Raw genomic sequence first — 14,565 nt, forward strand, 5'->3', positions numbered from 1 at the left:
CCGCTTGCACGCATCCTATTGGACGTGCTGCAAGCCTCACCACCGGGCACTTCCTTCTTCTGGCTTGAAGGAGGAAGTGCGAGTAGTGAGGCTTGCAACGCATCCAATAGGATGCATGCAAGCTGTTCAGGTCGCACGATATACCACGGACTTATGGGTAAATAACCCCTTAGTTCCCCCGCCGCACACCTGAGGCAATTAAGCCTCATTTAAATCACAAATTTGAGTGTTAAGCCACTCGTAATTACTCGTGAGCCCATGCCTGCAGATAGCACATCCAGAATCTATTGAAAATTAATCGAACTGCAGGGTTGCATTGTTCAATGCACTGCACCGCTATGGATAGTCGATCTACCACTGCTCCTGCCCCTCCCCCAATCGACACAGATTTTCTGTGCGATCTGATTAATACTTTCAACTGATTCTTGGTAAAAATCGATTGGATTCTAAGAGACTCGATTCCTATAAGATTGATTGGATCTGTAGCGAATCAAATGACAGAATCTATGTGTGCATGAGCACCTTTAGATAAACCATTTTGTGTTTTCCACAAGCTTAAAGTAGGTATCATAGTAACATAGTTTGGTTGAAAACAAAGACATTTGTCAAGTTCAACAATAGTGCGGTTTAAAGTGAAAGCCTACATTTTGTAATGTAATGCAACTATAAAACTCACCATTTCAGTTTGCAGCCAGCTACGAATGTCCAAAACTGGCTGAAGCTGAAATTGCAAGCTTATGCAAACCTGGAATCTGTTCTCTTTGTCTTGTATGGACAACTTAGATACGTCTTATTAGGGCTGACCGATCTATCGTTTGTAGATCAAAATCGTGATTTAGGACAAGACGATCGCACGATCGTCAAAGCTGTATTTTTTTATTTTTTTTTTTAAGGAAGATGATCCCAGTGCTCGAGAACGGGTCAGTCCAGTGAGACCTTCTCCTGAAGCCCGCTGTGCAGTAACAGCTTGCCCCTCCGTGCACAGTAGCGGTGGCTCAGTGGCTCAACACTCCCAGCGGCTCACTTTCTCCTTCCCCACTACAACATCAGCTGGGAAGGCTGGCCACATGGATAGTCAGCATTGGCACTTTCCATATTCCTCATACTTCAGCTTTACCTTGAAGCAGACCTGAAGATACAATCAGGCTTAAAGTGTACTTGAGGCGGATGTTATATTACACATGGCACACAGAGGCATATTCCTTCCTCAGTGACATGACTGTGTCCTCTCTGCACTGCTCTCCTCCACCCCCCTCTGTTAAATGTCTGCTGGATATCTGAGCAAAAAGTGGTAATTAATTTGCATTTTTGCCTGTAACTTACCAAAATGTTTCAAGCATGGGTCTAGTATAGAAAAAAGCTTGCAATCATCAGTGCTGTATCTTTAACCACATGCCGACCGCCCACTGCACAGAGGCGGCCGGCAAGTGGATCCTGCAAGGACCGCCGCATGTACAATTGGCGGCGGTCCTTGTACGGGCATGGGCGGAGCGATCAGCCACCGGCGACTGGCTCCGCCCCCCTCGCGCTGTAACCCGCCGGCCGTTAGGAAGCGCCAGCGGGTTACTAGCACCCGGATCGCCGCATACAGAGTGTATAATACACTATGTAATGTATACAAAGTGTATTATACAGGCTGCCTCCTGCCCTGGTGGTCCCAGTGTCCGAGGGACCACCAGGGCAGGCTGCAGCCACCCTAGTCTGCACCCAAGCACACTGATTTCACCCCCCCCTGCCCCCTGATCGCCCACAGCACCCCTCAGACCCCGCCCCCCTGCCCACCCCCTAGACCACTGTTTGCACCCAATCACCCCCCTAATCACCCATCAATCACTCCCTGTCACTATCTGTAAACGCTATTTTTTTTTATGCCCTAAACTGCTCCCTGCTCCCTCCTGATCACCCCCCCACCCCTCATTCTCCCCAGGCCCCCCCCAGACCTCCCCCCCTGTGTACTGTATGCATCTATCCCCCTGATCACCTGTCAATCACCCATCAATCACCCCGTCACTGCCACCCATCAATCAGCCCCTAACCTGCCCCTTGCGGGCAATCTGATCACCCACCCACACCAATAGATTGCCCGCAGATCCGACGTCAGATCACCTCCCAAGTGCAGTGTTTACATCTGTTCTCTACCCTAAACACCCACTAATTACCCATCAATCACCCCCCATCACCACCTGTCACTGTTACCCATCAGATCAGACCCTAATCTGCCCCTTGCGGGCACCCAAACACCCACCTGCATGCTCAGATTGCCCTCAGACCCCCCCTTATCAATTCGCCAGTGCATTATTTACATCTGTTCTTCCCTGTAATAACCCACTGATCACCTGTCAATCACCTGTCAATCACCCATCAACCACCCCCTGTCACTGCCACCCATCAATCAGACCCTAACCTGCCCCTTGCGGGCAATCGGATCACCCACCCACACCAATAGATCACCCGCAGATTCTACGTCAGATCACCTCCCAAGTGCATTGTTTACATCTGTTCTCTACCCTAAACACCCACTAATTAACCATCAATCACCCCCTGTCACTGCTACCCATCAGATTAGACCCCTATCTCCCCCTAGGGCACTCAATCACCCGCCCATACCCTCAGAACGCCCACAGACCCCAGCCCTGATCACCTCGCCAGTGCATTGCTTGCATCTATTCCCCCCTCTAATCGCACCTTGCGACACCCATCAATCACCTCCTGTCACACCCTAGCACACCTACCCATCAGATCAGGCCCTAATTTGCCCCGTGTGGGCTCCTGATCACTCGGCCAAACCCTCAGATCCCCCTCAGACCCACTTCCGACCACCTCCCCAGTGCATTGATTGCATCTATTTTCCCCTCTAACCACCCCCTGAGACACCCATCAATCACCTCCTGTCACCCCCGTAGCACTCCTATCCATCAGATCAGGCCAATACAACCTGTCATCTAAAAGGCCACCCTGCTTATGACCGGTTCCACAAAATTCGCCCCCTCATAGACCACCTGTCATCAAAATTTGCAGATGCTTATACCCCTGAACAGTCATTTTGAGACATTTGGTTTCCAGACTACTCACGGCTTTGGGCCCGTAAAATGCTATGGCGGTATAGGAACCCCACAAGAGACCCCATTTTAGAAAAAAGACACCCCAAGGTATTCTGTTAGGTGTATGACGAGTTCATAGAAGATTTTATTTTTTGTCAAAAGTCAGCGGAAATTGATTTTTATTGTTTTTTTTTTTCACAAAGTGTCATTTTTCACTAACTTGTGACAAAAAAAAACTTCTATGAACTCGCCATACACCTAACGGAATACCTTGGGGTGTCTTCTTTCTAAAATGGGGTCACTTGTGGGGTTCCTATACTGCTCTGGCATTTTAGGGGCCCTAAACCGTGAGGAGTAGTCTAGAAAAATGCCTCAAAATGACCTGTGAATAGGACGTTGGGCCCCTTAGCGCAGTTAGGCTGCAAAAAAGTGTCACACATGTGGTATCACCGTACTCAGGAGAAGTAGTATAATGTGTTTTGGGGGTTTTTTTTACACATACCCATGCTGGGTGGGAGAAATCTCTCTGTAAATGGACAATTGTGTGTAAAAAAAAAAAAATCAAACAATTGTCATTTACAGAGATATTTCTCCCACCCAGCATGGGTATGTGTAAAAATACACCACAAAACACATTATACTACTTCTCCTGAGTACGGCGGTACCACATGTGTGGCACTTTTTTACACCCTAAGTACGCTAAGGGGCCCAAAGTCCAATGAGTACCTTTAGGATTTCACAGGTCATTTTGCGACATTTGGTTTCAAGACTACTCCTCGCGGTTTAGGACCCCTAAAATGCCAGGGCAGTATAGGAACCCCACAAATGACCCCATTCTAGAAAGAAGACACCCAAAGGTATTCCGTTAGGAGTATGGCGAGTTCATAGAAGATTTTATTTTTTGTCACAAGTTAGCGGAAAATGACACTTTGTGAAAAAAAAAACAATTAAAATCAATTTCCGCTAACTTGTGACAAAAAATAAAATCTGGTGGTCAGAAAAGTCAGAGATGCTTGAAAATGGGAAAATTCACTTTTTGCACCATAGTTTGTAAACGCTTTAACTTTTACCCAAACCAATAAATATAGGCTGAATGGGTTTTTTTTAATCAAAAACAGGTTTGTCCACATTTTTAGTGGTGCATGTATACAGAAATGTTACTTTATTTGAAAAATGTCAGCACATAAAGTTAAAAAAAAAATCTTTTTTTTGACAAAATTCATGTCTTTTTTGATGAATATAATAAAAAGTAAAAATCGCAGCAGCAATCAAATAGCACCAAAAGAAAGCTTTATTAGTGACAAGAAAAGGACCCAAAATTCATTTAGGTGGTAGGTTGTATGAGCGAGCAATAAACCGCGAATACTGCAGTGGTCTGAATGGAAAAAAAGGGTCTGGTCCTTACGGGGGGTAAAGCCCGCGGTCCTCAAGTGGTTAAATACCCCAACTTGTGCAGCCTGCAGTCACCAAGTGCTCAACTGATAGTATGTGGCCACTATCAGGTTATAAAACCAAGATAAGGCCTGGAACCCACTAGAGCATTTAGAGAGCGCTTTCAATTGCTAGCGATTCCCCTAAACGGTCTGCCAATGTAAATGGATGGGACAGATTCCACTAGAGCGATTGCGGCAATCGCAGGACATGCAGCATTTTGGGAGCGTTTTCATTCTAATGAATTGTATAGGAGCAGGGAAATCGCTCCCAAAATCGCTAGCGATAGTCATAGCGCTTTGCGCTTTCTAGTGGGCTGCAGGCCCCAGGTTTATTCCGTGCACAAAAAAGGGGAGGGGAGGGAGGAGTCACACTTTATTAAAAACTCTAAAGACAAGATAAAACAATTTTCATTGAGGGTCCATGCACACTGGACCCTGGATGCATATAAACACCTATAAGGTATTGCACAATCCACATAGTAAAGTGCACCTTATGCCATAAAAAACATTTCTGTACTTTAAGAGATAGCCCGTTCTCTCCGGGATTCCATGAAAGAATAAATCATACCCCAGGACTACACCACAAGGACAGCTCCAAATCAGAAGTGTCACAGGTGTCCTAAGGAAACTGGGTCATTTTCTATCATGACTTGGAACTGGTGATCTTTCCCTTCCCCCTAGTATAACCTGCTGCCCACCCACCCTTGATCCTGTGGTGCCCTAGGCCATGGCCTATGAGGCCTTGTCTTAAATCTGGCCCTGCGTATAAGCTTGAACAGTTGTGAGCAAACTCTTATGAAATATCTATTTCTATGCTAGATAAGAAATTATCCTTACTTGGACAATCCCTTCAGCCAAGAGCAGGGAAAACATTAACAGTTATTCCATTATTTAAATGAACAAATGTAAATAAAACTGCTCTCATAAGTTTGACAGAATATAGGGTACATGGCTCAGAATGGAAGACCTGTTAGATTCATAGAATGGGGTGGGTAAGAAATATTGGGTTGCGGGGCGAACTCTTCCTTACAGTCCATGATGCTCTACCTTGATAATATTGTATTTTCTTACTTCTCTCTTTTCTTCCTTCCTCTACTGTTTGTCTATTCTCAGTGTGGCTTAGGTCCATGTTAGTTATAGGTAAGAATTTGAACCAAGCCCTGTCCTGTTAGCTAAGCTACTCCTCACTATATTAATATCCGATGTCCACCTGGACAATATGTACATTGTGAATGAGGTGAAGCTTATCAGCTGGCTGTTCTGCTATAAAACTTTATACTGTTAACATCTATTTACCTGGAATTTACTCATATGGTGTGTACTCCTGTGAATAGTATATATTCGCTAGATAAATGACATGTGCCATTGCAGCAATACTTAGTAAGGGTTTATAATCAGTTATCTCTTTACCTAACTTTTTTTGCCGTTTTATGTGCTTTTTTTCATTTTTGCTAACCTTGTTATGTGTGAGAGCATTTGTTGGCACAACATTTAATTAAAAATACACCCTTCTTTCTTTTGAAGGAACTATTTTTGGGGCATCTGTCATTGATGGTCTGTCACTAAAGATTCCATCATTAGAACTTTCACTAAGCGGCAGTCTCTAGGAAGCTGTATTCATTTGTTTACTAAAAGGCTCTGTCACTGGGGGTGGAAAGCCTGTTACTAAGAGGATCTTCAACAAATGGTCTGTCACTAGTAGCCTGTCACTAAGTGGTCTGCCAACACAAGTGGAACCAGCAGCATGGCTGACAGCTTACACTTATGGGAGGGGGGAGGACCATGGTGGAGGAATGGAGGAGAGTCAGTTAAAGGAAACAAGGATGGGATGTCAGTCCTTGAATGGCACAGTCACTTAATCAGCTCTATGGGGAGAGACTGAACTCACGTGTGTTGACTTTCCACCCAGCTTCCTACAATAGTGAGAAGATGTTAATCGTGATGCCACCTAACTGATCCACCAATCCTTTATTCAATCCTATTTGAAACCGATTAGTGTTTTAGATACTTGATGATCACTTTGAAGTCTGTCAGATTTTTTTTAGATTAATGTTAAATCAGAAAAAAATAAATATTTCATTTTATTGAGCACACACGATTATTATTTGCTAAAAGAGGAAAAAAAGAAAAGAAAACTGTTATTTCAAGCTAAAAATCAACATTTGAACTTCTTGCTACAAAGTCTTGGCAATATATGAGGTGAAGCCCCAATGAATGGTATAAAAAAATCCACTATGAAACAAATTCTGCTCTGGGGGTATTTTAGTGCTGAAGAAACAGAAGGCCTTAGTAAAAATGACAAAATAATACATTTAAACACACAGGTATCTTCAGGGAAACCACATACTACCCTAGATGGGTGAATATGAACAGGGATGGCCGAATGTACCCAAATTCTATTCGAGTACATTCAAATTTGGATTCGGCCGGTTCAAATGGACTAATTTGATTCGGGTGGATTCGAATCCGGGTCAGGTGAAAATTCATCCGTGATCACGAATTTGTGTTTCAAAACCTGCCGACTTTAAGGGTTAATAGCAAAGCCCCTTTAAATGCCAGAATCACCAAATTTGCAGGTTATGTTAAGAAGAAAAGTGGGAGCAAGGGGAAATATTTTTTTCAAAAAAACCTTTTACTTTTTGAGAAAATCGATTTTAAAAGTTCAAAGAAAAAAAAGATACATTTAAATGACGGTCAATGACAGATCGTGGGAAAGATTTCCCAGCAGTTAATAGGCAAAGGCCCCTTACATCCTAGCAACACCAAATTTGCAGGATATGTTAAAAAGATAGTGGGAAACAATATTTAAAAAAAAAATCTATATATATATTTTTGGGCAATGTTCTGAATGTGTGAAAGCTGAAAAAAAAGATGTGGGGTCCCCCCTCCCGAGCCTCTGTAACCCCTTGTCCCCCATGCAGGCTGGGATAGCCAGAATGCAGAGCCCCAGCCGACTGGGGCTTCGCACCCTGAGCTATACCAGCCCGCATAGTCCATGGTATGGGGGGCTCTGGGGGAGAGGGACGGCCAAGCCTTCCCCTCTCCTCCCGAGCCCTTGTCCAATCCATGGACAAGGGGCTCTTTCCCACCTCCGGAGCCCCAGGAGGAGGTGGGAGCGACGACTCCCTGGGGGGGTTTCATGGTGGCATCTGGGAGTCCCCTTTAAAAAGGGGACCCCAGATGCCCACCCCCCTCACAGGAGAAATGAGTATAGGGGTACGAAGTACCCCTTACCCATTTCCACAAAGGGTTAAATGAAATAAAAACAACCACGAAAAAAAGTATTTTAATATTCTTAATTAACCAGAAATACTTACCTGTACCTTTAAAAAAAAAAATTCCCACGCCCATATCCTCGGTAATGATCCAACGAATACAGTATCCTCCAATCTTGCGATCATCAATTACCTTGATTGAAGATCTCCCACGGCAACTACCTATACACTATACCTTAGAATGCGTCCTTCCTATGCATAGTGCCGGCTCCCGCTGTCCTCCCACGCCTCCTCACCTGTCACTCTCACCTAGCCTGGCACCTGGTGCCAGGTGCAGCCAGGTAGGGAGAGACAACGGGAGCCGGCAGCTACATGTCCTGCACAGGACGCATTCTAAGCTATAGTAACCGGCTCATTAATGAGCCGATTCTTTTTGTATTGAATCAAATGAATCGGCTCTGAACCGATTCATTTGATTCAATACAAAAAGAACCGGCTCCAATAATTTTTTTTTTTTTTTTAAATATGGTTTCCCACTATCTTTTTAACATATCTTGCAAATGTGGTGTTGCTATGATGTAAGGGGCCTTTGCTATTAACTGCTGGGAAATATTTCCCACGATCTGTCATTGACCAGCATTTACATCTATCAGTTTTTTGTTTGAACTTTTAAAAATTAATTTTCTCAAAAAGTATAAGGTCTTTTTGAAAAAAAAAAAAAAAAACGTTTCCCTTGCTGCCACTTTTCTTAACAACCTGCACATTTGGTGATTCTGGCATTTAAGGGGGCTTTGCTATTAACCCTTAAAGTCGGCGGGTTTTGGGCGACGGTAGCTGAATCCGAATTCGTGATCACGGGTTTAACACCGAATTAGAGAGTAAAATTCGGATACAATCGAATTCAAAATCGTGTTCGGTATCGATCTTCGAATTCAAATTAGACTTCTGGATTCATAAAAAAAAAAAACTACCCGCGATCACGGGTTAATTCGAATTCGAGATCACTGGCGAGCACCCCTGAATATGAATATATAATCACAGTAAATCGTCCCGGTCCTGAATCAGCAAAGCAGCCCCAAACCATCACAGTACCACCAGCATGTGGACTGTTGGGGTGAAATTCTTTTTCTGAAATGGTGTGTAACTTTCATTCCAGATGTAATGGGATGCACAACTTTAAACAAAGTTAGACTTTTGTTTCATCAGGCCACAGAATATTTCCCCAGAAGTCTTGGGGCTCATCTAGATGTCTTTGGCTAAAGTGAGAGAAGCCTTTATGTTCTTTTTGGTCAGCACTAGCCTTCGCCTTCGAACTCTGCTATGCATGCCATTTTTGCAGAGTCTCTTCTTTTATGGCCGAACCATGAACACTGACTTTGAGTGAGGTCTGTAGTTCTTTAGAGGTTTTGATTCGTTTGTGACCACTTAAAGACTTGTCACTGTGCTCTTATGCTGGGCATACACAGCTGCTGGGAGGATCATCAATCCTCCCAGGGTGTGTATGGGCTGCAGTTACTTTTTCACACAGGGCTATATAGGTTTGGATAGTTTTGTTTTTTTCCTTCATAAAGGAAATAATCACTTAAAAACTGCATGTTGTGTTTACTTGTTATCTTTTTCTAATAATTTAACTTCCTTGATTAACTGTAATATTTAAGAATGATGAATATGCAAAAAAAAAGAAAAAAAAAAAAAGCTATCAGAAAGGAAAATACTTTTTCATTGACCTATACACACATCCTCCCAATTAGTGAGGAAACTTGATTATCATTTATGTTTAGAGCAATACAGAAGGCTGCAATTTCACAGGAAATATGCTAAAAAAAGTGCTTGCTGTTTCATACCGTTCCCCTGATCCAGCTAACCTCTCTGCTAACAGAGCAGAACAAGGTCCCTTTATTCCACACACAGCTCTCTCACATTCATACATAAAATAGGATATCCAAACATGAATGCATCTTTAATACCGTGCTAGTAGAATTTATCACAGTGTTTTCGCAGGAAGAAACATTATTTTGTATTTTTCCACTGTTCATTTTGAAGAGCTGAATATGATAAATATAAAATAAAATCTATTATCCGTACACATCATCATGTCAAACCGATGCCTCAGGAGACACTTTTAAACATCTAAACTACTCATTCCATGAGCTAATAGACATCAGGAGGTAGTCAACAGCATTTGCACGATACAGCCATAGGTTTCTCATGTAACAGCCATCTTTTCCACAGGAATGCTTAGAAGAGTGTTCTTGGTAATGCACTGTAGAAGCAAAGCTGTATGTAAATAAATCGTACTGTGAGCTAACCATGGGGTCACAAAAGCTATATATTTTCAAACGTACCCCAAACAGTGTTCAGTATTTACGTTCCCTTCATACAACCCAATGAATGCGGTCAACCAACCCAAATTAAATAGCAGATCAGGCAATGGGTAGTTCTGGTTTGCATTTCAGAAACATAGTATGGAAAGAACTTTGTTTACATGTAAAAAGGCGAGTAGACAATGGTAGAGTTACCTTTTCCTATGTGAGTAAAACGCATACAATGGTAGATTTATATTTTCCATTGTGAGTAAAACACATTCCTATTAGGGGTGCCATTTTGGCATGTGGATTCCATGCTGGAGTTTCAGCTACATGGTTTACCACCAGTTCCTAATCTCGCTTTGTGATGCCTACTACTGTATCAGCCGTTTTTCCTTCATCCAAAGTTCTTGCCCAATGCCTAAACATTAACCACACTTACATTAATGACTCCTTTCTGGCATCAAACACTAAGCTTTTAACCTGAACCATACAACAAATCTCCCTCAACTCAACTTAAAGAGAACCCGAGGTGTGTTTAAAGAATGTTATCTGCATACAGAGGTTGGATCTGCCTATACAGCCCAGCCTCTGTTGCTATCCCAAACCCCACTAAGGTCCCCCTGCACTCTGCAATCCCTCATAAATCACAGCCGTGCTGTGAGGCTGTGTTTACATCTGTAGTGTCAGTCTCAGCTGCTCCCACGCCTCCTGCATAGCTCCGGTCCCTGCCCCCGTCCCTTCCCTCCAATCAGCAGGGAGGGAAGGGATGCAGGCGGGGACTGGAATTCTGCAGGAGGCGGGGAGAGCAGCAGACTGACACTATAGAGATAAATACAGCCAGCTCTGACAAGCTGTTTGTCAGCAGCGTGGCTGTGATTTATGAGGGATTGCAGAGTGCAGGGGGACCTTAGGGGGGTTTGGGATAGCAACAGCGGCTGGGCTGTATAGGCAGATCCAGCCTCTGTATGCAGATAATATTCTTCAAACCCACCTCGGGTTCTCTTTAAAGTAAATCTCTCCCTTCCAGCACTGGGACCAAGATTGCTCACGCAAGCACAGTAGCACAAAGCCACCACTCGTTTGGCGGAACTGGCGCACAGGCTAGTGGACAGACTTGCGGAAGTCCTGGTGCTGGGATGGCGAAAAGAAGCCTCAGGAGGATTAAGAGTTAAGTAGCCAATTTGGTTTTGCTTCAGGGTCCCAATCCCTTTACCAGTTCCACTACCTATCCCTAGCTCTAATGAATGCTGGCTTCTGCCACTCCTTTCCTCTCAATCACTGGCACCTATGCCTCCACCATATTCCAATAAAAGATGTCAAACCTAAAAGAACCTGAAAAGAAATGAATAAAACTTCATAAGTAAAATAAGCCTTACCTTGAGGTACTGAAACCCAAAGACATCTAGCACCTAATAGGAGTGGCAGTATAACTTCAGTTGGCAATTAGAGATTATCAATGAGATGCTAATTTTTTCAACTTAATACTAACTTTGCTGAGATTTATATGCAGCTTAGAGATTGCCTAGTAAAAAACATCAGCTGCATTTGGTACAGAGCATTCCTGGGTGTAGAGAATGCCCCTTTACTGCATAGTGCAGTATATGGAGTTTAGGGAAAACAGCAGTGTGTAGAATTCACAGTATAGCAGCAGCAAACCTGACACCAATAATGAAGAGCCTGCGGAAAACTTGGACTGGACTCTTTACTACAGATGACCAATGAGATGCAAATTCCAAGTTGAGCCAATATTTATGCGAATGTTATGGAAACGTATACTTATTTAATTCAGATCAATCAAATGCCGCAACAGTAGGGTTTGATTGGTCCACGTTCAAGCTGCATGAATTTCATTAAAATTTACATAAAAATATATCAGCTTGGAATGACATCAATGATCATCCCTAATGCTTACTTTATGGCAATATCAATACTTAAAGAGACACTGAAGCGAGAATAAATCTCGCTTCAGTGCTTATATTCAGCAGGGGCATGTGTGCAAAACGCCGCTATCCCGCGGCTAAACGGGGGTCCCTTACCTCCCCAATCCCCTCGTGGAGTCTCGGGCAGCGCTTCCGCATTCAGGCAGGGCTAATGGCCGCAGCCCTGCCTCACGCGCGTCTGTCAGCGCGTATCTCCGCCTCTCCCCCGCCCCTCACAGTCTTCCTTGGTTGAGAGGGGCGGGGAGAGGCGGCGATGCGCCGCTGATTGACGGCGCTGAGAGGCAGGGCTGCAGCCGTTAGCCCTGCCTCAAGAGCAGCAAAATCTACGACCAATTTGGTCGTTGACTTTGCAGGGGGGGATTTGGGGGTTAAGGGACCCCCGTTCAACCGCGGGATACCGGCGTTTTAGCAGGGGCACACATGCCCCTGCTGAATATAAGCACTGAAGCGAGATTTATTTTCGCTTCAGTGTCTCTTTAAAGCTGAAGATTAAAAAAAATTCTAATTGAACTGAAAAGTTTATGACTTGTGTTATTAGTGATAATGCATCTGTCTGCACAGCATCTGAAATCTTATTACCCTTCTCTGGTAAACCAGTACTACCCATTCCTGATGGAATCTGAACTAACCACCGCAGGTACACATTCATGCTTTTTTCCAGCACCCTTACACTACAGGCTTTCAGACAAGCCTATAATTTGCTATAGGCAGCTCTGAAGACACACTGGCTCACCCACTAACCCCTGTGTTTCCTTCCCTGTTGTTTCCTCCCCACTACCCTCTAGATTGTAAGCTTGCAAGGGCAGGAACCTCCTCCTAGTGTTTCTCATACCACTGTAATTTTAACATATGCACATGTACCAACTACACATCAACTATGTATGTATTTCTATTTATTCTATTCAATGCCATGAATGTACAGTGTCTTTTACTTCTCATGCATATTTGTTCCCCATTATTTGTTTGTACTATGTACAGCGCTACGGAAGATGTTGGCGCTATATAAATAAAAAATAATACTACTACTCTCCTTGCTCTCTGCTTTGGGATGCTCATGACTTCAAACACAGCCAAGAACTTATGTCCTTCCTATTATCTAATTGTAGGCACACAGGTGCTCCCCTCAGAGCAATACTCACCGAACCAATTTTTTGGGTCTGTGCATTGTGCCATTCATTCAAATATTGTATGCAAATGGTAAAACACTGAGGTGTAAAAGTTTGAATATGCAATTTGGGAGCTCCTGGATCAGCCAGAGAGGAATTGGAAAAATAAATACTGGTATCTATCAAAGTTTATACCTTGCCGCTTGGTATTAAGTGGTCAGAGAGGACAGTGTAGACACAATCAAGTAGAGAATTACTATAGTGCTGAATCCTTATTCGAAGTTCATCAGATCAATATATTTTCCATTACATAGTAGCATACAGGTAGAACCCCTGTTTAGAGTGGTAATCTGCTAACCAGGCATAAAGGTAAAACTGAATACACACCTTACTCGGAACTTGAGAACTTGCTTACTGGTCTCATCCACAATAAAGGTATGATTAGGAGGATACCATATTCTGTCTGACTCATTCATCAATGCAAACAGGCTGAAGTAAACTGGTGTCACTCCTGCAGAATAAAAACAAAATTGTTAAGATATCTTTAATGTTTTAGAAAACATTATGTACCATGCCAGTATTTAGCTTGTAAATAGCCATATATAATGTTATTGTTGATTTACGTTGCACCTTCATTTTCTGCGGCTCTATACAAAATAAGAAGGATGGGTACACAAAAATACAGAGACTGACACATAATGTAGAGTTTGTAGGCAACAAATGTCACAGTGACTATTACACGGGCTAACAAAATGTACAGCAAATTACAAGAACAAAAAGGGACAGAACCCCGACAGCTTACTATTTTAAGAGGTGGGGAATTCAGGCTCGTCTCACCTCCCAATAACTCATTTAGGTACCTTATGCTACATGACACTTTATACATGAATAGCACTTGATGATGTGCAATGATAATTATAAGGACCTACACATGGGCTTGTTTATGTTAACCCATTAAGCATTTCCTACAGGGATCTGTTAGGGGGATTTCACTGTTTTTTTGTGGGGGGTTTTCAGTGACCTTTTTGTCCAGAGTTGTCCTGATTATTGTATATGTTAACCACATAACCTTGGGCAAAAGATCAGTTCTCACAGAACTACAGCAATTCCTTCTCAAAACAAAAAAAAGTAATTATATTCAGTTTGTATATTAAAACCACTACCTGAATGCATCACTACAGGACAAAGCCAAGAAAAGGATTTCTTTATACCCTTGTATGTGTAGCATTTAACTGGGACCACTGGTTCAGAACTGCACAGATAATTTTACAGGGCAATTCCTCTAACTTTCCTATTTGGCCTTCATCAGTGGATGGTATAGAAATGAATCACATTAGCTATGCTGGAGGATTAGTTTGCAATGCTGCACATGCGCCTTACTCAGATCTTCACAGAACATGTGGTCTGAAGATTCTTGCAGGATTGCAAATGTACTGCTTGCTGTATTTGTGGTGCAATGCCCACACCTTTGTTTATAGGCTGGATGACACAGCTGCATTATGTCAGCAGAAGTGGGAAATA

The 14,565-nt window shown here is 43.1% G+C and overlaps 1 protein-coding gene and 1 long non-coding RNA gene across 2 annotated transcripts in view; one reads left to right on the top strand and one right to left on the bottom strand.

Annotated features, from left to right (window-relative positions):
* Positions 1-14,565, bottom strand: part of JAK2 (Janus kinase 2) — a 349,977-nt gene that overhangs the window by 218,064 nt on the left and 117,348 nt on the right. The window contains exon 3 of the mRNA XM_068235595.1: positions 13,432-13,555. Coding sequence (XP_068091696.1) covers positions 13,432-13,555 — 124 coding nt within the window. The remainder of the gene's footprint in view (positions 1-13,431; positions 13,556-14,565) is intronic.
* LOC137518204 (uncharacterized) overlaps positions 1-14,565 on the top strand; it is a 148,900-nt gene that overhangs the window by 54,972 nt on the left and 79,363 nt on the right. The gene's annotated exons all lie outside the window — the stretch shown is intronic.

The sequence above is a fragment of the Hyperolius riggenbachi genome, chromosome 1 (genome assembly GCF_040937935.1).
Source record: "Hyperolius riggenbachi isolate aHypRig1 chromosome 1, aHypRig1.pri, whole genome shotgun sequence".
In the NCBI taxonomy this organism is placed as follows: Eukaryota; Metazoa; Chordata; class Amphibia; order Anura; family Hyperoliidae; genus Hyperolius; species Hyperolius riggenbachi.